General features: G+C 41.4%; 1 protein-coding gene and 1 pseudogene across 3 annotated transcripts in view; both read left to right on the top strand.

Annotated features, from left to right (window-relative positions):
- The window catches only part of plekha6 (pleckstrin homology domain containing, family A member 6), a 95,194-nt gene that overhangs the window by 15,850 nt on the left and 53,570 nt on the right, over window positions 1-25,774 (top strand). For 2 of the 3 annotated variants that reach the window (XM_027144321.2, XM_027144322.2), the window contains exon 2: window positions 12,158-12,251. Coding sequence is in view for 1 of the 3 variants with exons in the window: in XM_027144314.2 (XP_027000115.2) it covers window positions 24,717-24,757 (41 nt within the window). In the remaining 2 variants the exon portion in view is untranslated. Of the gene's footprint in view, window positions 1-12,157; window positions 12,252-24,362; window positions 24,758-25,774 lie in introns of those variants that run through there. The other variant, XM_027144314.2, reaches the window with a different exon arrangement.
- Window positions 1,146-2,846, top strand: LOC113641551 (annotated as a pseudogene).

The raw sequence follows: 25,774 nt of genomic DNA on the forward strand, positions 1-25,774 counted from the left end.
GGGGCTCATTATGTTCGCTCTTCTCCAGTTCAGCGAAGAGAGGGAGGTCAGAGCCATGTGCAGTGTCACCAAGCACTCACACACACAGGGGAATTGACATTAAAACATGCATTATCGCAGCAAGCCACGGGCTGAGGGTGATATGCTCCCCAAGTTCAAGACACATGACAATAAATGTCGCACTATCGCAGCCAGGCAAACAGCCGAGGGCGATATGTTTGAAAAATCCCGGAAAATGCAAAGACATGAAAGGCGCTCCCCAAGTCCCACCGCTGGGGGCAGTGCTCACTTCCCCGTCAGTGGGAGCCCGCTCGGCGCATGTGATGACGTCATCACTGCGCGACGTTGGCGGGGCGGAAGTGTACGGGGGCTTTCTCTCGACCCGCGTAGCCAGCTGGCGCGCATGCGTGGTTCACCCGTGGGTTTTAGCAACAGTTTCACGGGGATACAGGTTCCAATTTGCCATGAAACCGCCTCGTTTCAACGGGCTGATCATGTCGGTGGCCGAGGGAGAATCGGCTCGTGTGTTGACGGCCGAAATTGAAACCCTCCTGCACAAGCGGGCAATCAGAGTGGTACACGGGGGGGAGAGCCGTCAGGGCTTCTATTCCCGTTATTTCGTAGTTCCAAAGAAGGGCGGCGCAACCCTTTGTCCCATTTTGGATCTGCGTGTATTAAACAGGCACCGCAGAAAGTATTCATTCAAGATGCTGACACACAAGGTGCTGTGTCGATCGATTCGTCCGGGCGATTGGTTTGTGACGATAGATCTGGCGGACGCGTATTTTCACATAGATATTTATCCCTCTCACAGGAAATTCCTCAGGTTTGCATACCGGGGCACAGCATACGAATTTCAGACTATACCGTTCGGGCTGTCGTTAGCTCCGAGGGTTTTTACCAAATGTGTGGAGGCAGCCCTGTTCTCGTTGAGGGACAAGGGCATAAGGATATTGTCTTACATAGACGATTATCTGATATGCTCGTCGTCGAGGGGGCAAGCCATAAAAGACGCAGAAATTGTCCTGAATCACCTCAGAGACCTGGGTTTCAGGATAAATATGATGAAGAGCCGGCTGGTGCCCTCTCAACATACAGAGTATTTAGGGCTCAACTTGGACTCCCTGTCGTATCGAGTCACACGTCTTTCACACAATGTCTCGCTCGTTTTCAGAGGGGACGAATGGTCTCGTACAAGCTGTGCTTACGGATGCTGGGGCTTATGGCTTCGGTGGTCGCGGTGGTGCGTTTGGGGCTGCTCAAAATGAGGGATTTTCAGCGCTGGATCGCGCGCTTGCGTCTGTGCTCTCGCCGGCATCTCAGCCGACCGGTGAGAGTCAATCATGCGTGCGTCGAAGCGCACAGACACTGGAAAGCCCCTGGGACGCTCAGATCGGGTCGATTCCCTTGGGGGCGGTGTCATCGAGAGTAACTATGACAACGGACGCGTCCTTAAAGGGTTGGGGAGCAACCCTAATGGGCAGGGCTGTGAACGGCGCGTGGCCGCCACAGCTGATGCACGAACATATAAATTATTTGGAGCTATTGGCGGTGTGGCTGGCACTGAAACATTTTCTGAGTTTCCTCAGTGGTCGGCATGTTTTAGTGAAAACAGATAACACCACAGTGGTTGCTTACATCAACCGTCAGGGGGGCACACGCTCCCTTCGGCTGCATCGGTTGGCGACAAAGCTGATCGTGTGGAGCAACACACGGCTTCTGTCTCTCCGGGTGACTCACGTTCCGGGGATCTTGAACAGAGGGGCAGACTTACTGTCCAGGGGGAATCCCCTTTACGGGGAGTGGAAACTCCATCCTCAGGTGGTGAGCCAGGTATGGCAGAGGTACGGTCAGGTCACGAGAAAACGCTCATTGCCCTCTGTATTTCTCTCTGGTGGACGAAAATGCACCGTTGGGTGTTATTGCTCTGGCCCATCGGTGGTCGGACGTGCTTCTGTATGCATTTCCCCCTCTGAGCTTAATCTCCCCCACTTTAGCCAGAGTGAGGGAGCAGTGCCTGTCATTGATTCTGATAGCCCCACACAGGCCATCCCGACATTGGGTGGCGGAGATAGTCCAACTATTGTCGGGGCAGCCGTGACCCCTCCCCCCACGGAGGGACCTTTTGTCTCAGGCGGGAGGGGAGATTTACCATCCTCATCCGGACATGTTAGCCCTTTGGGCTTGGCCCGTAAGAGGTGGAATCTGAATGTGGCGGCCTTGCCCTCGTCAGTTATACATACTATACAGAGTGCGAGAGCCTCTACCCGCGCTCTTTATAGCAATAAATGGCGTGTGTTTGAAGAATGGTGTGGGCGAAAAGTGATTATCCCTTTTCAGTGCTCTGTTAGGGATATATTATGCTTCCTCCAAGATCTGCTTGATAAAAGGAAGGCTTTCTCCACCATTAAGGTGTACCTGGCAGCTATTTCAGCCTGCCATGTAGGTTTTGGTGACAAGTCGGCAGGCCAGCACCCTTTAATAAGTCGTTTTATGAAGGGGGGCGCCGCTTACGGCCGGTGTCTAGGCGGTTGGTTCCTTTGTGGGATTTGCCCATCATCTTAGAAGCCTTGTCTCGAGATCCTTTCGAGCCGATAGAGGCAGTGAGTCTTAAGTATCTCTCTCTTAAGACGGCAATGCTCCTGGCTTTGGTGACAGCCAAGCGTGTGAGTGATTTACATGCTTTGTCGGTTAGCCCGTCTTGCTTACAATTCGCTCTGGGGCTCAATAAAGTCACTTTTCGTCCTAACCCTGCTTTTGTGCCCAAGGTTTGGTTTCCGTTCTGGACATTTGCTCGACGGCGAGTTGGGCAACGTAGCATACGTTTGTGCGATTCTATAGGCTAGACGTTGCGGAACCGTCCTTAGCACACGCAGTGCTGGGTGCCGGGACTACTGTACCCATTTGGAAACAGTAATGTGGTTGCAATCCGGGAGCTGTCTATATTTCCCATAGTGAAACACCGAGCGAAGTTAGAAAAAAAAACGTTGGGTTACTTAACGTAATCCCCGGTTCTTTGATAACAGAGTGAGGTGTTTCACCAGCACTTCCCTCCTTGCACTTGGACGGGAAGAAATCTCGTTAATGACGTAGACAGGGGTCGACCTGGCTGATAAAGACAGGGCGGAGTCTGGTCGCAGGTCGACCTGTCTGTCAAAGACAGACGTGGTGTCATAAGAGCTTCCGTAGTTGGTCACGCACAAAGCGATTCCCATAGTGAAACACCTCACTCTGTTATCAAAGAACCGGGGGTTACCGGGGAGTAACCCAACGTTTCCACATATTTCATCCTTACAGTAGAATCAGCACAGACTGAAGGTGCAAGGTCTAAGGAGGTATGTAATTTATCTTTTAGGTTCAAAGTAGCATGAAACAAAGCTGCATAAAAGCATAAAATAACTTTTATTTTCTCCGCAGTGTTACAGAGGCAGTGTTTTGGATCTTACTTCTGAAACCCGAGCTATATGACACATTTGTCACCTCAGGCGATGGTGCTTCTCTTGTATCAAAATGACGACGCACTGTTCTTTATTCTTGTGTTACTCAAAATGGCTCAGAATTGGAAAAGAACTAGTTGTTAGTTAGCTGTGTTTTCTGAATGCATTGTTCTGTTCTTATTTAAACAGAGGGACTCATCTAACATTTATAAAGTTCACACAGGATAGTGCTAGGTTTAATTGTATTAACTGTCTCGCCTACTGTCTCTAAATATCCATTCCATTCTAAACATGGCATGGCCTGAATCTCCTGTAGGGTCCCTAGGGTCAGCTAAGCATGTTGGCTTGTACACACAGATCAGCATCCTTCGTTTTATCAAACCGACATAACACGTATTTTACTGTGTACAGTAGCATTTCTCTTATTTTAATCAGATGATTAACCCAAAAATTCATTCCAGATATATGATTTAATTCAAGCCTTTAATTAGTTATTTGTTTGTATCTATATTGATCAATAAAGGCCAATATTGTAGAAGTCCCATTCTTAAACACCAAGTCTGTGGATGTAAATGCTCCATTAAGGCTGTATACATGGCTTCATTAATATGTCACAAGGGAAGTGGCTTCATGTTAAGCTCAGCTCTACTTTGAGAACCAGTTGAAGCTGCAGTAAAAAGGCACTTACTCTAGATGGCGATTGAGGCAGTAACGTTTATTCTCTATATCACTAAGGACCAAACCTGATTATCACTGACCTACTTCTGATACCATGCTTAGCCTTTTAATCTTTCCAAATGAAGTCCTCTTTAAGATTTTTACTATGCTGAAAATGTCATTCTGTCTGTTACACTGACCCGAGAGAGAGAGAGAGAGAGAGAGAGAGAGAGAGAGAGAGAGAGAGAGAGAGAGAGAGAGAGATGATGTTGATGCCGCAGGGTGCACCCTCTGTTTTTCAATCTAAATGTATAACCAGCACATTCAAATGTGTCAGAAAAACAGGAAGGATGTAATCACATTAATGTTTAATACTCATTTCCCACTCACTCAGCCAAACATTTGTCTACCGTAAATTATCATGAGAGAGTGCTTCTTATTTATGCTGGTACTAATGTCCTCTCTGGGTTTATCTGACTCTTCTGAGAAATAAAATATCTACAACATGCAAAAGGCCACCTAATAAAAAAGAGCCATTAAGCCTCAGCTAATGGCAGCTGGTTTACTACATACATCCCTTGTGCCTCCTTCTTTTCTTCATCAGCCAAACAAACTTGTTCTATCTGCCTTGATTTTGGACTTCTTGTTGTCCTTCGCTTCTCCCTTTAACAGAAGCTGACGTGTTGTCACTAGGAGACCTAGTTGTCTGCTCACTTACCACACAGAGCCTGTGTTTCTCTGTATTTCATCTCTCACTTAGCGCTTCCTAAGCACTGTTAATTTACCACTGTCTCTCTTTGAGGCCGTGAGAAAGGTTTCCTGATCTCACGTCTTTAGGACCATTATAGCAAATGGATTGCTTGCAACAAATGAAGACCTTTCCATCATTGTGACAGTTCTTCTGCAGAACGTCTGTCCTTCTGGTGTAGGTCAACAGCGGACCTGCTCCAGCTTCTTTTTAAAAGCCGGTGAGTTATAGAGTGGGTCTTTCTTTTTACTAGTACACTCCAGTTAACCCTTTTCCAGAATGTAGGCCACTGTAGGTCCTGAGGCGGAGCTTTGTAAACATATAAGTGGACTCGAATGTCTAACCCACCTACCTAACCCTAGAGAGCTAATCTTGGGGAAAAATTCTTGCCTAATTGCACCTTAATGCACTTAATTTTGTAATCATGTCATTAGCAGAAATTACTGTGCAAAATGTATTACAGAATACTCTGTCTTGCTTTAGGCTAAAGCCATGTTTCTAGGTTTACTCATAAAAATGTATTTTTCACAATTCAGTGGCCCCAAAATTGCAAGTGCAAGAAAAAGTCCACTTTATTATTTCAGAAAATAAATGTGTCTTCAAAACTTTTTAATTAAATTAGCATATTTTAAATAACCACACTTTTCTTTTCCGCAAAATAAGCAATTGGTAGATCTGGACTCAGTGGTGGATACCATGCTGCGTAACTGGTTAACAAGGATAGAACTTTCTCTGTTGTCGTGTTTTAATGTCATGCAGTTTTACACAGTTTTATGCCAATATTTTAAATGTGTGATAGAATTCTAACAAGCTTTCACAAGCCTGAAGTAATAGCTGTGAAATCTGATCAAGAAAAGCGTCAGAATGTAATTATGCATGTAGTTACTTTAAGGGGGATTGTTTCTGTGGGAAAATAGTAACTGTGGGAAAAAGATTGGAATGAATTGCTTTGAATAGGGTCATATTTATAATTCATGGTTTGAACTAAAATGAGGTAAAGTGTAAATGTATAGTTTGCTCCGCTCACTGGCCATCTGTTTAGCTACAGATAATATCTTAGCTGTTGCGTTTAGAGATTTTTAGCATCCCTCACGAGTGTGTTTCTGCTGTTTATCATGTGTAAAAAGCATTTCACTTCATGTCTTACTGTATATGATTGTTTACCTGACAAATGAAATTTGAATTTAAATTTTGAAGGAAGGCATGTGTTAAGTTTCAAGACTGTCCTGACACCAAGGAGGTGAAACAAACATCCCCTAGATGTCTAAACACAGTTTTTAGACTGGTGGTTTTTAGTTTGGTGCTATTTTTAGTCCGTGATCAGGTGAGCCAGTATCAGGATGTATTTATTGATGGAGACTTTAAAGCACTTACATAAGTTGCTCTGGATAAGAGCGTTTGCTTTATGGCATAAATGTAAATACTTTGCTGAGTCCCGGAGACTTAAAGAAGTCTTAAAGAAGTCTGTGAGTCGAGGGAGGAAAATTGGGCCTGCATCCCTATCTTGGTATTAGGGATGGCATACTGTTTTTACTAGCCAGTCAATGGGCATCTCTTTTTAACACTGTGTTATGCTGCCTGGTGAAGCAACACGTCTTAAAGGAGGTATATGTCAGTGTTGTCCAACATTATTTGTAGGTGCTATTATATGATGGTTGGTGCTAATGCATTGGCAGGTGAACAAATTGGAGGAAAATTTGGTAGGAAAAAAGCTCAGGCTGTATTATACAGTATATGGCATTGTTAACTTGTGAACATGAAAATAATCATGGTTCTGATTCAGTATCTGAAAACCTAATCAATAACAGCTATGCAGAGATCACTGGGGGCTCTTTAAGTCTTGTCCGTGATCTGCTCCACTGTAGTGTGCTAAGTAGAAGGTCACATGGTATCTATGTTTTCTGTGCTCTGTGCTGCTATACTATCACGTGCCAGGAGGCTTGCTATTTACTTCTACTGTGCCAACAGTCATGGAGCTTTGCACCCTGCAGATAAGATAAAAGAATAAGTAAATAACAACAGTAGGCTAGAAATATAAGGTATAGTGGCTAGGATGAGAGATTGAATGCTATTTATTTTTCATGTTTATTTTACGTTAGCAGAAACTTTAGCATTAACTTTTTATAGTTGTGCATCATATATACAGACATACATTGGCATCCTATTTGCCAACAATGGCAAGTTCTAAAAAAATATCATGAAACGGGAAAGGTGTATAAGGTGTACAGGATTTTATCAACTCTCCGTTATTGTCTGGACTCACAGGCACAAATATATGTAGCCTTGCATCATCTTCGTCTTTGTCCTCCATCTCTGCCTCTTGCATTAGCAGGATTTAATTCACCCCAGGTTTTCTTAAGCTCCAGAGGTGGTGTGGGAGGCGAGGACTACAGGTTAGCAATTCCATGTCTGAGCAACTACTTTACACAAGACGAAAAAGAAAAAGAATTGCCATCCCACACGTGCTGTTTTACCCACAAGTACATCATGTTGCAGAAGAAAATACATAAGGCTGTGTGTGTCAGTTTATTGCAGTGAGCACAACATATTGCAAGATGAAGATTTTCTCTTGACTGTAATGCAGCGAAATGCGACTTCAAGGCCAGTCATTCAGCCATAGCCTTTACTCAGAGGTTACTAACCTGTTTCTGTTTTCTTGTGTAGAACTCTCAGAAAAAGATTTTTTCAAGAGTTTTAGTGTCTACACCTTTAAATCAAGGTCCCTTCCCCATGTTAAAGCAATTTAAGCACACAACAAGTGGGATACAAAGTGCAGACTGACAAAAGAGTTTTCTGTCAATTGCAAATATTATTCTTACAAAATGAATTAAAGTATTTAAAGTACAAATTAAGTATTTAAATAAGACGAATAGGATGATACAATGTGTTTGAACCACCAAAGTGTAGGTCATTTTGTATCATTTGCAGGAGGTCATTAAAACTACATGACACTACAGTGACACATCCATGTGTAAAAGGCTGTCTCTAAGCTTGCCTCAAAGACGGGATGAAAAAGCAATGGTGTTTAAATTTCCTATAATATTAAATTTCTCTGTCCGTCACTCCGTTAACTTTTGTTTTAATTGCTCATTTGAAAAAAAGGCTAAATTTCTTATGCCCTCTTGGAATGTATATAAATGTGAAGAAAACAGTTATCTAGTTTGAAAGTAGTCTAACATAAGGTCAATTTATATAGGCCGAATTTTTATAAACAATACTTAAAAGTCGTGATAGTTACATTAAGCAGTGATTACTGTAAATGTTTCACTTGAACAATGTGGGTTTCTGTACATGGGCTAAAAGGCATATGATACACATGTCTCACGCACACATCAGTACAAGTAGCACATATGTCTGTAGTTATGTCCGTGATCTGAATGCCAGTGGATCTGCTGCTTTCCAAGCTGACTTCCATAATACATGAAATATAATTTAAACCTTTAGCTTGCAAATTTTCACAGAAGGATTTTTTTTTCTCTCAGATTTCATGGTTTATAACAACCTAAAACCGTACAGTATAGATTTAGAAGTTAGGTATAGGTTTTATTTATTTTACTATGCTTACTATAACTATTTATTTACAGCTGTGCTGTAAGATGTATCTGTAAAGGAGTCGAAACTTTGTCCGGCTTTGTCTAATCAGCAGCTTTAGAGTAATCCTGTGCTGAGATTCAGAGGCCTCCCAGACATCCACCCGCTGCTTTACCCCCGAGTCCCCTCACTGCCCTCAGTGACACTGTTAGCACCAAGGCTATCCCCACTGTCCTGGGTTGCTATTTAAATAAGCAGAAAGGAATCTGAGCTCTTCTTCAACTTAATGCAGCATATGGGGCACTTTAAATCCTTTAAGGCTGCCACTCGTTGCTATGTCAGGGCTCTTTTTGAGCTTAGGAATGACACACATCTTGCACTCGTGTTGATGTTTCGCACACAGCTACCTGTACAAAACACTTACTAGCCTTCAGCAGCACTCTGGAGCAGAGCTTAGCATGCTGAAATGTAAGGATCAGGTTTGCTTGCGCTGCTGCCAATTGAGGAGTGTTTTCAGGCGGCTCATGTTCAAGGGTCGTACAGTGAGTTCTCAATTCTCAGGACGTGTTCTGGTTAATAATCAGAGGTCAGTTTACTTGTCAAATAGTCTCTGTGGAACAGTGACACAAGATAACATGACAATCTGATTCTCTTTGTCTGTCTGTCTGTCTGTCTGTTTCCCACTGTCTCTTTGTCGGTCTGCCTGTCGGTTTGTCTGTCACAAACACTGTCTGTCACTCACCGCCTGCCTGTCTGTCTGACTCTCATAAACACTTTCTGTCCATCTCTCACTATCTGCCTGTTTGTATGTCAGTCTCTGCCTGTCATTCTCTCACAAACACTGTCTGTCTGTCTGTCTCTCATTGCCTGTCTGTCACAAACACTGTCTTCCTGTCTCTGCCTGTTTGTCTGTCTCTCACTGTCAGTCTTTCTCTTACTGTCTGTCTATTACAAACACTGTCTGTCTCTCTATGTCTGTGTGTCTGTCTGACTTTCATTGCCTGTTTGTCTGTCTCTCACAAACACTGTCTGTCTGTCTGTCTGTCTGTCTCTCATTGCCTGTCTGTCTGTCTCTTACAAACACTGTCTGTCTGTCTCTCATTGCCTGTCTGTCTGCCTGCCTGTCTGTCTGTCGCAAACACTGTCCTCCTCTCTCTGCCTGTTTGTCTATCTCTCACTGTCTGTCCATCTCTCTCTGCCTATCTGTCTATCTGTCTCTCACAAACTCTGTGTGTCTCTCTGTGCCTGCCTGCCTGCCTGTCTGTCTGTCTTTCACAAACTCTGTCTATCTCTCTCTACAAGTCTGTCTGTCGCTCACAAACACTGTCTGTCTGTCTTTCTTTCTTCCTCTGTCTCTTTCTATGATTGTCTCTCACACACACTGTGGGTCTATCTGTTTTTCTCCCTCTCACTCTCTGAATGTCTCTTTCTCCCTCTGTCTCTCTCAAACACTGTCTGTCTCTGTCTATCTTTCCAACTCTCTCACTGGCTGTGTCTTACTCTGTCTGTTGCACTTTCTTTTTCTGTCCTGCTCACTATCTGTCTCCCTCTTACTCACCCTGTCTCTGTCTGTCTCTCTCACTCTTTGGCTTCCCGCCTCTCCTTTTACCTCAGGCGTTTATCTCTGTAGCTGTAGCACTATATCAACACTGTTCGGCAGAGCAGACCCGAGCGTCCGCTGGCTAAAGAAAGACGTCTTTGTGTTCATGGTTAAGGATCTGCTCCGCTAGCAGAATCAGGTAGCAGAGGGAGGAAGACAGACAGCGAAGGAGACTAATGAGCTCATGCGTCCCTTCTGCAGATGCAGAAAGAAAGAGCTGCACCAGTTATTTCACATCTGTTTTAAACCAGTTTAAACCTTAATAAATGATTTATGACAAGGACAGCTGTGCAGCTTCATGTGCAGTGTAGTGTTAATGGACTAGCAGCATTAAATGGGAGTTAATTCCCACAAAATGAACACGATCTCGTGAGAAATTCACAAGAACTCGAATGCAGGAAGGTGTAACAGTAGGTTTAGATTGATATCATGAATAAAGTGAAAAGGAAGGAAAAGATGTAAATGCCCCTAATTCAGAACATAACTTTCCACTAGAACTTTTCATTTGCATGCGTGTCACACTGAATAAAAACATCTTCCGACTCTTGCAGATGTCTCACTACGCAGAGTGACGAATGAATCTGCAGGGCCACATCGAGGATGTGTATTGCTTCCTGCAGTGGAATGAATTTGGTACTGTTTGGCCTGTCAACACTTAACCTTTGACCCCTGTGGGCCTTGACGTCTAAACAAATGTGGAAGCCTGCCCCCAGCCTGTGGCTGTGTGGTAACAAGCGGATTAAGAGTATTCAGTATTCAGCAGTAAGAACACACACGCGTGCCTCAGGATTAAACTGCTGAGGATGACATTTACATTTACATTCATTAATTTAGCAGACGCTCTTATCCAAAGCCACTTCCAAATGAGGAAATTCAAGCAGTGTGATATGGCAAGCAGAGGAGGATACAAGTAGTGTTACATCGAAGATTTTTGTAAGTGCTAGAGGAGCAAAGTGCACAGAGACTCTCTCTCTCTCTCTCTCTCTCTCTCTCTCTCTCTCTCTGTCTCTCACTTTCCCTCTCTCCCTCTCTCTCCCTCTCTCTCTCCCTCCCTCTCTCTCTATCTCTCTCTCTCTCTCTCTCACTTTCTCTCCCTCTCTCTGAGTGTAATCGTTTTTTGTTTTGGTGTAGGGACAAGTTCTGTGTTAGTTAAGAGTTCACAGTGAGCGATCCTCACTGCATTCTAACCTCATTTCTCCAGAATGTTCTGGAAAGGACCTCATGCCTCACTGAGCAGGCACTAGCAGGGGTAGCGTTGGTCGGTAACTCATCACAGGTTGCAGGAGGAAGCATCAACCTCAAGGAGTTGAGTTGAGCATTGAGTTAGCCTCACATTTATACTGGCAAATCAAGGCTTGTTAAACATATATAAATACTAAAGTGCTGTTTCATCGTGAGCGGGATGTAAACATATAAGTTGTCCAGTCTCATATTTTAACCTGACAGAGAAAACAAGCTGGTATGTTTTTTCTGGATTGTTTTTTAACTAAGCCCCTGTGTGGTTGCAAAATCATGTTTTGGCTTGTAAAAGGAAAACATGAGTAAAGGAGTGACTTGTGATCTTCACTTTAAATGTCACCTATTGTGTCATGACAAGCACATAACATTCCCATGGACTTAAGCAATCACATCCATTCACCTGTGTTAGTCTCTCTCTCTCTCTCTCTCTCTCTCTCTCTCTCTCTCTCTCTCTCTCTCTCTCTCTCTCTCTTTCGCTCTCTCTCTCTCTCTCTCTTTTAGTCAGCAATGGTAATTTCTCTCTGCTTACTTTGGAAGAACTTGAGGTTGGGAATAATAAAAGTCACCGCAGTCCTGCTTGTAATTTCCCGTGCATTTTAAAAAAGGAAGCCCATTTCACGGGTCATATTCATACTCGCAGTCTTTGTGTCTGTATATTTCCCATTCATCAAATTTCCTCATTTTCCTTTCAATCTAGACTGAAACAAATCTGTCTGTCCCCACTGTTGTAGCCTGTGAGGGATCTGGAGACTCGAAGGGGAAAAATAGCGGGAAAGAGAGAAGGAGGGGGATTGATTGTTTAAGGGTCATTGCTGGTTTCATGTTTCTCTTCCTCTGCTTTCGATTCTTCTGCTTGCTCACTCTCTCTCTCTCTCTCTCTCTCTCTCTCTCTCTCTCTCTCTCTCTCTCTCTCTCTCTCTCTCTTCCCAATCCCACCTCCTTCAGGCGAGCCACACCACATTCTCATTCAGGAAGAGAGGGGGACAGACGAGAAACTACATCGTGACCAAAGCGAACGTGGGGAAAGACTCTCAGAAAGGTAGGCGCTCTTTCTTTTGCTTTTAGAAAAAGAGTGATAAAGGCCAAGCACTTGTACTTGTGTTACTTTTCCTTGGGGAACATTTTATTCTGTCCTTTCTTTATCTATTCTTTCATTCTGTGTGTCTGTCAGATGTCTAGACAGAGAGTTTTTTTTTATTTCCATCAGTGCAACTCTATAATAAATTCAATAACCTTTCAGTTCCTGAAACAGCTGTTACCAGTTTGTCTCAAGCGCACAGACTGCAAGTCTTAAGTCATAGATTTCTGTTCAAATTTGATCCTGTTCTTGTTTCTTCATCACCTGTACCAGGTAGTCAGGGACTATAGTGTTACCACACACTGACTACATAGCTCACTACATAGGTATGTCGGGGGCAGGAGCAGAACCGCAACACAAAATCACAGAGCCTCAAATCCTGCACTGGCCAGAACAAATAAAACCACCTGAAAGCATCTTCTCAAACAGAAGGTGTCTCTTAAGCTCTACCTAATGAAAGAGTGGAGACATCTTTATCTTTAAAGTCAGTTCTGATAGTTGAATCATATAAGATTCTCGTCACAATTATGCTGCATGATGCAGGTGATTTATTTGACTCATACAATCCCAGACAAGGCAGCCAGCTGTACAGACATAAACGCTCTGATGCTCATAGAGTCTTCAAACTCAAACTTATCAGCGCCATAATCGTCCCTGTATATCGCTGATCTTCCTGCAGTCTGATTTTTTGAAACTTAGCATTAGCACAAACCAATGTTGTTGTTTTTTTTTCCTCCACAGAATATATTCATGCTGATAATCTCAGTTTTAATGGATCTTGAAATCCTGATGGAATGTCACATATAGACCTGTTTATTTTTGGTCTGTTTGTTTAGTTAAAATGATGTGACACTAATTAGTGGTGGGCAGATGGTTATTAGCCATAGAAGGAAGGAGAGACCGGGAGAGGTGTACCACAAAATGACAGACCTCTACTTTATTACTCTGAAAAAGTCTAAGCAGTGCTTTTGGCTGGAACATGAAGGTAAAGCATGTTTGCTGAAGTGCTTGTGAGCTGTGATGTGCTACAGACATGATGGCTACAGGCACCTTCTCATGTTCTCAATTTAAAGAAAACGTCAACCTCACAGTAGTAATAAATGCAGCCTCAAATAGCACATGAATCATAATATATGGCCCTATCGTCTGGGGATTGTGTTCATTATATATTGTGTGCTTGTTATATATTAAGGTCTAAAAGTCTTAAGTGCACTACCAAGTGGACTGTTTTTATTAAAACTTGAAAGCACTCCACCTTTGGCCTTCACCGATAATGACACTGGTTGGGATACAACAATCCCTAAAGTCCTGCTTGTAATTTTGTTGTTACTACTGAAAGACAAATCATTGTATAGGCAACGTGTTTTGCTCAAGGGCACAGTGATGGGTTCCTTCCTGCTGACTCATTTCTGTCACTCAGATATTTGCAGCAAAGCTTCCAAGTGCCCCTGTGAGGATTGAATCCAAGACCTGCAGTTTATAAGGCTCTCTGTTCTGTCAGTGCAACTATAACAAATACAAAATTTTATTGTTATGGCCAGAAATTGTGTAGCAAGAGAAAATTGTGACCCATTAAACATCTTCAAGGCTTTATGAGGAGTTTGAGATTAGATCACAGGCTTCAAAGTGATAACTGTTACGCCAAGTAAGCACTTTTCTTTATCTTCAATCTGAGATTCCTGTTTTTCTTCTGGTATCACCTACTCCAGTATTATTGGTAACAGTGAGAGCAGCATGACCATTGAGACCATTTCAGCCAAATCAGCCTAGTCCACTAGTTGGAACAGGGTAGCAGCTGCCTTTCTACGTCATACCTTTAGACTTGTTGGTACTTTGGTTAGTGTTAAGACTTTTCACACTGTACTTAACTTCAGATTATCGTTGTTCTTAACCCTGCATTCATATTTTTTTGGAGGTGGAAGGAAATCAGAAAATGTAGAGGAAATGCATGCTGATATAGGGGATGCAAAGATGTAAAACTCTATACAGAACCTGGGACCTGGATTCCTGTCACCACCATGTCAATCTGTAGATTATTATCGGATTAATTCAGCCACTAGAGCATTAGTGAGGTCAGACGCTGATGTCAGGTGTCTAGGCTTGGGGTATATTTGGTATTGCATTTCGTTCTAAAGGTGTTCAGCAGGGATGAGGTAAGGGCTCTGTTCAGACCACTTGGGTGCCTTTAAACTATCTTTGGCAAACCATGAACCTCGCTTGGCGCATATCAATGTTGTCACGCTGGAACATGTCTATGCCTTTCAATTCCAGAGAAGGGAAATCATAATTCCGCATACAAAAGCATTCTTTAAAATCAAGTGCTTCTTACTCTGTTTTAAAGGTTTGAGGAAGGTCTGAATATTGTATTTGTATGTTCATGGTCAGGCGTCCGTATACTTTTGGTAAGATAGTGTCCTTTAACTATTGCCCATTGTCTAATAAATGGGTAATAGATTTCAGTCCTAGAAGACAATAGTACAGCACTAATACAATTACCGAACATACTAAACCTGGTTATTAATTAGTTACCTGGATCAGGCATCAGTTGGAACAGAAAGCTCTTTATTAGTGTTAGTGGTTGATCTCTTTCTACAGAGATTTCCCTTTGGGAACTGAGCAGTAATGATCGGCATCATGTCTCTTTATGGAAGGTATGGTTTTTTCACAACTGCTGAACCATTCAGTGACTAAAAGGTGTAGCAAATACAGATTGGTGTTAAATAAAAAGACTGGTAGATGTTGGATCTGGATTTGGGTCACACGGAGTGCAGATGGTCTGCCTTAAACAAAATGGTGAACTATAGCAACTAAAAGGTGGTGGACTGCAGTAATAATGTAATATCACATCCCTTAAAAGTCCCACCTTTAATGCAATCCCAACATTAAAGCAATACCATAAATGTTATTGTTGATATGGGAAGATTCTTATTAAATACCTATTATATTAGCAGAAATAAATCATTGTATTAAATGTGTTTAATTTAGATTTGGTTTTGTAAAATAATAGATAGAATGTATATCTTTGACAACTATGTTTATTATTGTTTCTTTCTTTCACATTTTTTTTAAAAAACACTTTTCTTTGAAATTTCTGAAAACAATTGCATTACAGTAAATTCTCAGTACAGAGATTTACTATGTTTTTTTAATGAGATTTAGATTAAAAACTGATTCTAGTTGACTGGTCTCAGATCAGTGTGGAAATGTCCAAGTTGTTGGTACTTTGGCACGGGTGATGTAGATGGTCCTGAGACTTGGCACTGCCATCAGGTTGGCTGAGGTAAACGGAGAGCTTGGTGATGATGGATGCTTTGAGTGAGAAGAATACCTTTCTTGTACTCTGTGACTGAGGGGCTTTTTGCTGTGTGTCTTTGTGTATCGGTGTTGGTGGTAGACTGCTGTCACTGGGACACTCCTCCCTAGAAAAGCCCTGGCCTGAAAGAGTAATTTATACACACATTCAGTGGATGCTTGTGTGGGTTCTCTTCACTGCCGGGCTCTCTGTTTTTAAGAGGCTCTCCCTTCATCTTTAAGTCTCTGCCTCAGGCTTTTTCTGGACTTTTCTGAAACAGCACCTTGTCGACATGACCTTTTAAAGTCTCCTATTACAGAAAATTAGAGATCCTTAATAATTGTGAAAGGCCATATAAGGGGCCTTAACATTTCGATTATTTTTACATCACTAGATATTTTAAGCAAACTTGACCACTTATATTTGTTGGAAAACATTTGTTTTTACCATTAATCCGTTGTATAAAAATGTGTTTACATTACAGAAATTATGTTCTGGGCATTTTCACTTAACAAGAGAGGTTATAGCTGCAAGCCAAGCATTTTCTGACCACACCTCTTAGTGAGGTACAAATGGCAAAAGAGGACCATTTGGGTTTACACGCAAGTAGATATGCTAAATTTAATGGCACCATGTCAAACTGTTGCTGAAAATGTTCCTGTTTTCAGTACCACTGCCAAGTTACAAATGAATTCAGAGCTTGTTTGTTAACGTCAGGTCACGTTGCATGTTGCCAAGTTTAGTGTCAATATGTAAAAGCAGTGCAGAGAGATGGTGACACCTCCTATTCGGCACCATGGTTTCTTTGTTCATTTGCACATTATTAAAGAAATCAAACAGAAAGAAAAGGATTTTATGTGGTTAAGAACAGTTACTAGACTTACTATAGATGATTTTAGACAAAACATAATGGAGTTCCTTTGGTTTGGATTTTTCACTCGTGTAGGAAATATTTTCTGAACACATCACACCATAGCTGAGATTTACCCTCATTCCCTGTTTGGCAACTCCACCATAACATTTGTTTGCATTTTATGGACAAAACATCTGACCTTATTCAGATTGGTCACAAAATGCTTAAAGCCAAATTTTGGATGATTGAGGTAGATTTTAGATTTTAGACTACAAAATTCCAAAAAAAAATAAATAAATAAAATAAAATCTGAATGGTGTATGGTGTCATTTTATGCCATGGTGCATGTCAAACTTGGCATTAGTTCAAAGAATTAGAATACATTTAAATTTAGGTTCTTTGCATTACATTTGCGAGTTTTTCTCAAGTATATCTCAGTTTGTCTTGTTGGTGGCATTTGAGCGTTCAAGGGGTGCAGTTAGATGAGACTGTCCTCTATCACTGGGCCAAATTTCCTTAAAACTTACAAAGTGTTCTTCGGGCCATAGTAGACTTTACCATGCCATGTATAATACTATTACTACTATTAATAATAATATAAGAAGAAGAACATACAAATGCAATAAGGCACCTCTGTACCCTCAGTGCTTGGACCAATTTCTGGCAATGAGCATACAGTTCTGAGCTTGTCCCCGATAATAACAGTAGGCAGGAGAAAACATACATATAATAGAGTGCTTATGCTCCTACATATTACTTGTTATTGCAAACAAATCAGTTAGGAGACTTTAGTCACATACCACAAGATCACACACTCATACAAGATCCTCGCACATGTAAAGAGACCTTCTTAGTATGGTTTTATATATTATTTATGTTCCTTTAATTCCTGTAAACAATTTAGATGTCATAATCGATAATTTTATACTATGGTGCTAAATTCGAGCTTTCATCAGCTGAAACATTAACATGGTTAACATTGTCAGCTGATATTGTCACAGGGGCAGGTGGCAATGAGCAGGTTAATCCATTATGTTATGCACCATTAGCTGGAGACCATGTGTTTAGTGGCCATAGCTAATTTGACCACACCAAGACCATATTACAGGCTTCAGCCTCCTCATCTGTTCTCCAACACACACACACCCCCCAATAAAGGGGGTATGATGGATGAGCAGACAAAGATATAAGAAATATTATAGACAGTGATGGAGGATGGAAAGAAAAATCGAATCAACTGGGAGTGCAGTAATATGGCTTTGTTTCACGTTCATCTCCACTAGCTGCACTCTGGACCTCTTGACACTTTTGGCGAACATCCTAAGGAGTTAACAGGAACAAGCTTTGATATAGAATTTGTAGAACAAAATGTAACTTTACTCAGAACCTGGAGTTACGACGATTATTTTTATGCTTACAATACATTATTCAGTGGAGCACAGTGGTTAAATTTCAGATTTGGGGATTTTTTCATTTCTCTCTTATGTAGGCTTAGATAGGATGCCAATTTGTTATGGCAAGATCAACCTATAACAGAGAGAAGGAAAGTGAATACCACAATGCATAGAAATAGAGACATCTTAGATTAGATTTCTGGGAATGACATACAGCAGGAGGCCTTTTGAGTGTAATTGAATTGGTAACTGTTTCAGTGTTATTGAGACAAGAGGCTGCCAGCAAGTCCTTTATTTCCATAGTACAACACCCTCGATTTATCAAATATTCATATAACTGACATGACGCCCACCGAACTGTCTGTGTCTGAGTGGAAAATTAGGATCTACTAAAATAAAAGTGGGGGTTTCGCAAAGCTTGTTAACAAATCTTTATTACATTACAGGAAAAAATATGCTCATGAGAGAAAAAAACTCAAATTTGTGTTGAATATACAACTAGTTAAGTTTCCCAAATTGAAGTTTTGTGTTAATTGAAGTTATTTGAAAAAGTGCAGGAAGATTAAGGCTAAATTCCAGACGGATTCTTTTCTTCTCTGTTCGATAAAACTGATGCTTTAATCTGAATCTGGAGGTAAAAAGTGCTTATTTTATGTTAGCTATAGATGTATTGTTTTGATGAGACGGTGATTTAACTGAATATTTATGTTTATAGGCACCAAACATTGAAATTATGAATACCACATTTATTCTCAGAATGATTTGGACCCTGCCTTGAAAATGCTTAACAGAAATATAATACATTAGAATAATAGTTTACTAAAGTTAAATAATAATTTAAAGTTAGATTTATCCCTGTTGAGGAAGCCAGAAGCAACAGTGGTGAGGGAAAACCTCCTGAGACGATACGAGAAAGAAGCCTCAAGCGGAACCGGACTCAAAAAGGAAGCCAAAACTGAGACGCCAGAGAATGTGATTATAAATGTTCTCCCTTCCGTACCTGTGTACTATGAGGTGAAAAAGTGCAATTATACAACCAGGAAATTCATTCTAGTTTGAACATGATGTCTGTTTTGTAGAACTTAGCAACTGTTCACTGATGGAGACTTGACTGAAAGGCCGTTCACAGCATTTGCAGTCCAAAAGATATAAAAGCAATTGTAGTCAAACTGTCGTAGCAAAACTGATCGTATCAGTGGCAGTCCAAAGCCATCTTCATGGTCTCTAAGTGGTACCATTCACAGTAGTCTCATTCATCACTAGGCTGTTTATGTGGAGTCACCTTCAGCAGCAGTGAGTGCTTTCCAAGAACTTCAACCAGAAGTCCAGGCAGGTCCAGAGAGCAGAAGGTTCAGGATCACTGGTCTCTCAGGACATACTTTATAGAACTATAACTACTGTCCATTTATGAAAGCTTATTTGTGTGTAGATATAACATGAAGTCTAACTCGCTAGTATTTAGTTTTTTTTCATCTTGTACAGAACGTCTGTATCGATTGTTGCACCAAAGTCATAGAGACATAATATTTTGCCCCACTGTCTTTTTACAGAATGATGGGATGACAGTAAAGTCAACTTGACTTGCAGATACCTTTTAATTCTTATCAGAGTACTTTTGTGGTTTAACCAAACAACAGGATTTGTTTAAGGGAAGCTCATCCCAGTTCATGCATAGGGCCAACTTCTATACAAAGTGTGATGGCTGTCTGACTTGTTCAAGCATGTTCAGTGTGCATATGTGTGTGTCTAGCTTGAGGCATGAGGAGGAGCATAACTCCAGCTACATGCCTGACTGATGAAGCATCATACAGATAGAATCGCACCTTTGTCTCAATGTCATCCGGTGAACAGACAGGTGTTGACGTCCTGTTTAACACACACACGCCATAAATACTTCAAAACACAGATGTGAACATGAACACGTACTGTACATGCAAACACAGACCGGTGTGGATAGCAATACATCACAACATCCTAGCACTAGCACTGTTAGGATGATTTGCTAATAATAAAGCACTAGTCCTCGGGTCTTTTATGTGATAGGAACAAAGTACTGATTCTTATATTTGTAGTTTTTTGTTATATTGTCGCTCAATTCCTTGTAAGGACTGGCTTTGTAAACAGAATGTGGTTCATGTGGCTTTCAATATTAGCAAGGCTTCAGCTCCTATTTAATGGCCACAGGGTGTCAATGTGTCAAACAGCTTTGTGGATGTGAAGTGCTGATAACACACAGCTTTGTTTGATGATCATTGTGGTCACATTTCATGCTGATCAAATATTACATCATCCTACGTTTTTGGAACGTATCCTGTGCACTGTGTTATGAAGCAGGGGACCATATGGCAAGCACTGCATTTGTAAACAATGGTTTAAACTCAGTGTTAACTTACTGTACATAAGAGGGAAAATGGAGCCAAATATGCCGGAAGAATGTAATTATTATTATAAGAATGTAATATTAGATTACAGTCAGCAATATTATGAAGAAGTGAATGCGTCTACGTGGACTTCTGTGTTGTTCAGATGCCAGATGGAAATAAAAATGAAGGGCTTACATGCTCTTCCGGCAGTCCCCATATATTTAACCTGCTTATCTGTTATCATCCTTGAAGTATAGTCTCTCTAGAGACTCCAAAATTAGCACTCCTGCTGTTCAGAAGATAAAGGGGCTTAACGACACTTGCAGCACCGGTTTGGTCCAGCTAATTGCCATGCCACGCGTCCTCCACAAATAACCCACATTCTTTCCATTCTTAAGCATGCCATTACCTGTTCCACTTTAATCTCCATTGGTGAGGGATGGTCACCGTCTCCACCACTTCTTTTATCCTTTCATTCATCACCTCCTGCCACACAACCCATTCTTCCATCCTTTATTTATCACCTATGACCTGTATTGCACATTGGAATTACAGCATGGCAGGGGTTCTAGTAAAGTGATCAAATCATAAAATAATAAGATCCAGGTTGGATATACTCAGAATACTTACATGTTTATTGTGTGCTAAACTCATTAAAATGTTCAAACAGAACAGTATCTTGCGTTTCTGCTCGTTTATGTCGACAGAACCTGGCAATAATGGTGAGTAAGCAACATCTTTTTTAAAGGCACAGCTGGTGCTTCGAAACGTCTTGGTTTACAGATTAGCGGTAAATTACAAGTTAATGGGCCATGGTGAAAACAAAGGCCATTGAGCTGGAATGTTTTAATTGGCCAGGGAGAGATGGAAAGTGCACAGTGGGGAGTTGTAGGGAGTTCAACCTCATACTTTGGGCTGCTGTGTGGCCAGACTATGATGTATAACACTTTTCCCCCTATTTGACAGAAGCAGCTAGAGTGTGATGCATGAATTATCTGTAGGAGACTCTTTGTGTTTTCTGTGGAGGTGGAGTGTTTGTGTGGGTTAAAGTGGAGGGTCTGTGTTTTTGCTAAAGCGGAGGTTATCTGTGTGTCTGGTAAGAACTCCCGTCCGTGTTGACATTCCAGTCATGCCAGTGACCCTGAGGAATAGTGGCTGATATCAGAGGAGGTGAAAGTTTAAAGGCACTGTCTAGAGAGGAAATGATTCCAGACTAAATATGATGGATTATAGGTGCATAAAGGATCAATATGGCAATTACACTAAAGTGTACTGCAGGCCAAAAAGTACCTGATTATTAAATTCTAGCCGAGAAGTGGCTATGTTCTGAAAACCGGATAAAAATAATTTTATCTCTGTCATTTCGAAGCAGTATGTGGTCCAGATGAAAGTACAGGGCAGCGTGGGGCCGTATCTCTGGACGCAAACTGGATAACAAGACTGCGTTTGGAATCTTAACCCTTCTGAGAAGAAATTCCTGAACCACAGATAATGTGCTAGAAGGAACTGGTATGGTTTCTGAAATCAGTGACTTACTTACTCATGGACAGTTTGTTTGCCATTAATGTGTGTGAAAGTGTGTGTGTGTGTGTGTGTGTGGTGGTGGTGGTGGTGGTGGGGGTTCTTGTACATATTTAACAGTTGCGGTCACTTTCCTCTGTCAGTACAACATTTTGGAACAGACCATCTATCATTGTAAGGATTTGTGTACGGATCTGATTCAGTAAGTATTCTTAAATTAAGGGCACTTCAAGCCAGACCAGAATTCTCATGAGGTCATTTTTAGGCCTCTTTTGTTAAATAGTCTGCTCACTGTCTTGCTATGATAAGAGCATCTGTAAATGAATGCTGTGTGATTGAGGTTGTACATTGATTGAAGTGGGCATCCACTAAGCCTGAACGTAGATTAACACAAGGTGAGATCCCCAGGCTGATGCCTTTTTCACTATTTTAATGATAATCACAGAACTGAAACTCATGTACACTCGACGTCCACTTTATTAGGAACTTCTACACCCCTGCTTATTCATCCAATTATCCAATCATGTGACAGCATTGCTATGCATAAAATCATGAAGTTAGGAATTTACATGGGTAGCTAAAGATATGTTCTTCTCTTCAGGAGAGCAATGGCCAAATATCAGATGTAGTGGTACTGATTTAAACGTATTTTCAAATGAGTATTTCATTTCTTTTCTGTTTTTTGTAGTCCTGTTTATGGATCAGAGGATAAGTTTTGCACATGTGGATGATCTACATGATCTTTTAACAGATTTGACACTGCTGGCCTGCTCAGGAAATTTCTGCATGAATATCGGGATGTAAGAAAAATGAAGTGAACTTTTCCTGAACTCATACTATTGCAGCAGAATAGATATGTCCAATTAGTCAGTGAACTCTGTGTTGGAGTTCATTCTTCAGAGGAGCAGGCTTCAGGGAGGTTCCAGTCTGTCTTTACTTCATCTCGTGGCCTTAAGTTTGAATACTTGATTAAGCACATTCAAGAATCTATACTGAAACAGTAGATCACATGAGTTAAACCTAGTATGTGTTGTTCTTGTGGAGAAAATGATACATTCTCCTCTTTGTGAATAGAAATCTTTATCAAAACAAAGCAGGGTTACGTTGGTCTTAATGCCGTGCACATAGCCCTGACAGGCCAGGATAAATAATAGGGCAATCCCAATGAGGAGTTTGTTTTGGCAAGGACGACAAGGGACACAAGCCTTGCGCCTCTTGACTAATGAGGTTTGACTGGGGAGAAACAGCAGGAGCTGAGGAGCAGTGGTAAGTTGGACAGAAAGATGGTGTTGTGTCTGTGGTTAGTTAATGGTTAGAACCAAGACTCAACAGACAGCTACAAGTGGACTGACTCACACTGTGTGTGTGGGCTAGCTAGGTTTTTCTGGCTTGCCCAGACTCAACCAAATGTTAAAAGAACGGTCAATGATGGTGCATTTGGGATACAGATTATATAACTGAAACTGGTAAAAAGGTCTCACTCAGATTGGTCTGGATTTGGCTTTGGCTCATTTGATGAAAGATATGAGCATCCACATCACAGGTTTGTATAGGTATAGGTTTCTTCCAGGTTCTTCAGTTTCCTCCAACGGTCTATAAAATGCATGTAGGCAGACAGGTTAAGATAAATTTCCCCTATTGTATGAATGAGTGTGTGTGCACGATGCCCTGCTATGGACTGGCATACAGTCCAGGATGAATTGTCCCAACTTCAGCTCAGTGTTACAAGAATCCGAATCAAGTGCAACCCTGATTAGAAAACCGTGCTTACTGAAGATAGATGAATGAATGAATAAATGAATGATTTTAAACATTTAAATACATGAAATTACAGCTCCCAGTGAACATATTTGCAATCAAATCAAATGTGAATACGTTATTTTCAAAATGCCCCCAAGGCGTTCGATACAGATACAGATATGAAAATGAAGCAATCTCTTTTTTTCCCAGAAAGATCACATCAGTTTGATACTAGAGATGTGGGAGTTTTTTTTCCATTCATGCAGACAAATAATCATATACGAACCTTGTTGAAAAACGTTTGACCACATTCCTCAACATGAACATGAATGTGGCTTTTACAGCATTAATTCATTCATCCTTAGTAAGTGCCTGGTCAGGATTGTTGTGCTTTGAATAAATTTCACCACTGATTTGTTTATAACATTACAAACAAAAATATTCATTTTGTCAGTGGGATTAAACAAAACAATCTCACACACCTCTTCTGTTACAAAAAACATAAGGAAAGAATAATAAATCGCTTCTGCTTTAGGCCACACCCACTTTAGGTTTCCTAGGTATCCAGATATACAGTATATAGATCACCATGCACTACTGGGTCTGAATCTGTGGCATCTGACATATATAGACTTTGCTCAGAGCTGGAAAACTCCGTTCCACGCTGAAATCCAATCCAACCAGCCGAGGCCTTTGGTAAATCGTGCCATGTGATGTTCTGCAATCTTCTGTGGTTCATTAACTTTTAAACTCTCTGTATTTACTTCTGAACTGCAGGTGAATGGTTTGATGGTTGAAAGAAAGATTCCTTAGAAATTTAGTGTCTGAGTAATGGAAGGTTGCTGAAGGAGTTAAGCATCAGAAGCCCAGCCCCATAGGAGTTAATGATTAGAGTAGAGAGCTGGGGTGGAGGAAGGCAAGAAGGCTGGGGCCATGCTGAGGGTGTGTGTGTGTAAGGGTGTGCGCGTGTGTGTGTGTAAGGGTGTGCGTGTGTGTGTGTGTAAAGAGACAGCACGATCGGTCGTGGTGCTTAAATCCAGCTGGCTGTTCCACAGGGAATGTAATCCATATGCGTGCACCAGTTCAGCTGCAGGAGAAAGGAGAGATATCACCCGCAAAGAAGAGATTGTTTTTGCTTTTCTTGTTTAAATTCCACTCATACCCGCCCCTGGATCCTGGCTCGCCTTTTTTAGCCAGGAAGTGAGAGACGGAAAAAAATCAAGACCAAGCAGTAGTAGTAGTCGCAGGAGTCGAAACAGTACGATGATGGAAGGAGATGAGACGGTGGAGGAGGGTGCAGCGTGGTAGGTCTTCTACATCTTTGTTTTTTCATGTAAACACTTGCTCTTGGTTCAGCAGTAGAAAGTTATGAGCTGTTGCATCTGCATGGGAGGTGAGAGGGGACCATGTGGGATAGAGAGAGAGAGAGAGAGAGAGAGAGAGAGAGATAAACAGATGGCATGAGTATGGAAGATACCAAAACAAAGACCTAAAGATTTACGTATGTTTGTAGGCTTCATGATGTTAATGAGTTACTAGTTGGCTTTGTGTATTACTCTGCTTTGCAAGTGATGGGAGAATGATTGGAACAGTGTCAAGATTATAGAAGTCATCATTATTCAGAAATAACTTATGTTGTTTGCACTAGGTCTGTATCTAGGTAAATGGTTCAGACCACATTGACCTTGGGACAACGTCTCTCACTGGTTTAAACTATAGCTGCATCTAGAGCTTTTAGAAAGACACACTGATGTCATTATAATACCTTATACACTCTGTGTGTCTGAGTTTCTTTGTATAAGTCTGGTCGAGGGATCAGGGAGAGGGTGATCTTGAGATTACAGAAATAAAAGGTGAAACATTTTGGCTTTTTACTGTAATTGCAGCTTGGAGTATCTTGTTTAATAATAGTCCGCTTGGCAGCTTTTGAAATTGCTAGAACAGTATGTACTGAGCCTGCAACAATACCCAAGCTGATTAAGGTAGAAACAAGAAGAGCTTCTATAGGTGTATAGATTTTTTTTGTTGTTTCAAAATTTGGGAGGTTCTCAGAATGTAGAAACTGGCCACAATATCCAGATTGGCACGCTTCAAATCTAGACACACCTTTCTGTCTGCAAGAAGGTCTTGTTTGCCCTTTTCTGAAGTCATCAGGAAACAAAACGGATATTTTCCGGCTGTTCAGATGAAGTCTTTTCACACCTAGACAAGTGTTTTTGTTTTGTAACAATCACTTAATGAACGGCTGTGTATGAAGGAGAAGTCCTAAGGTGAAGACAGCTGTTGAAATTTCTGTTGATCTGCCGTAACACGGTGCTGTG

Source organism: Tachysurus fulvidraco, chromosome 2 (genome assembly GCF_022655615.1).
Source record: "Tachysurus fulvidraco isolate hzauxx_2018 chromosome 2, HZAU_PFXX_2.0, whole genome shotgun sequence".
In the NCBI taxonomy this organism is placed as follows: Eukaryota; Metazoa; Chordata; class Actinopteri; order Siluriformes; family Bagridae; genus Tachysurus; species Tachysurus fulvidraco.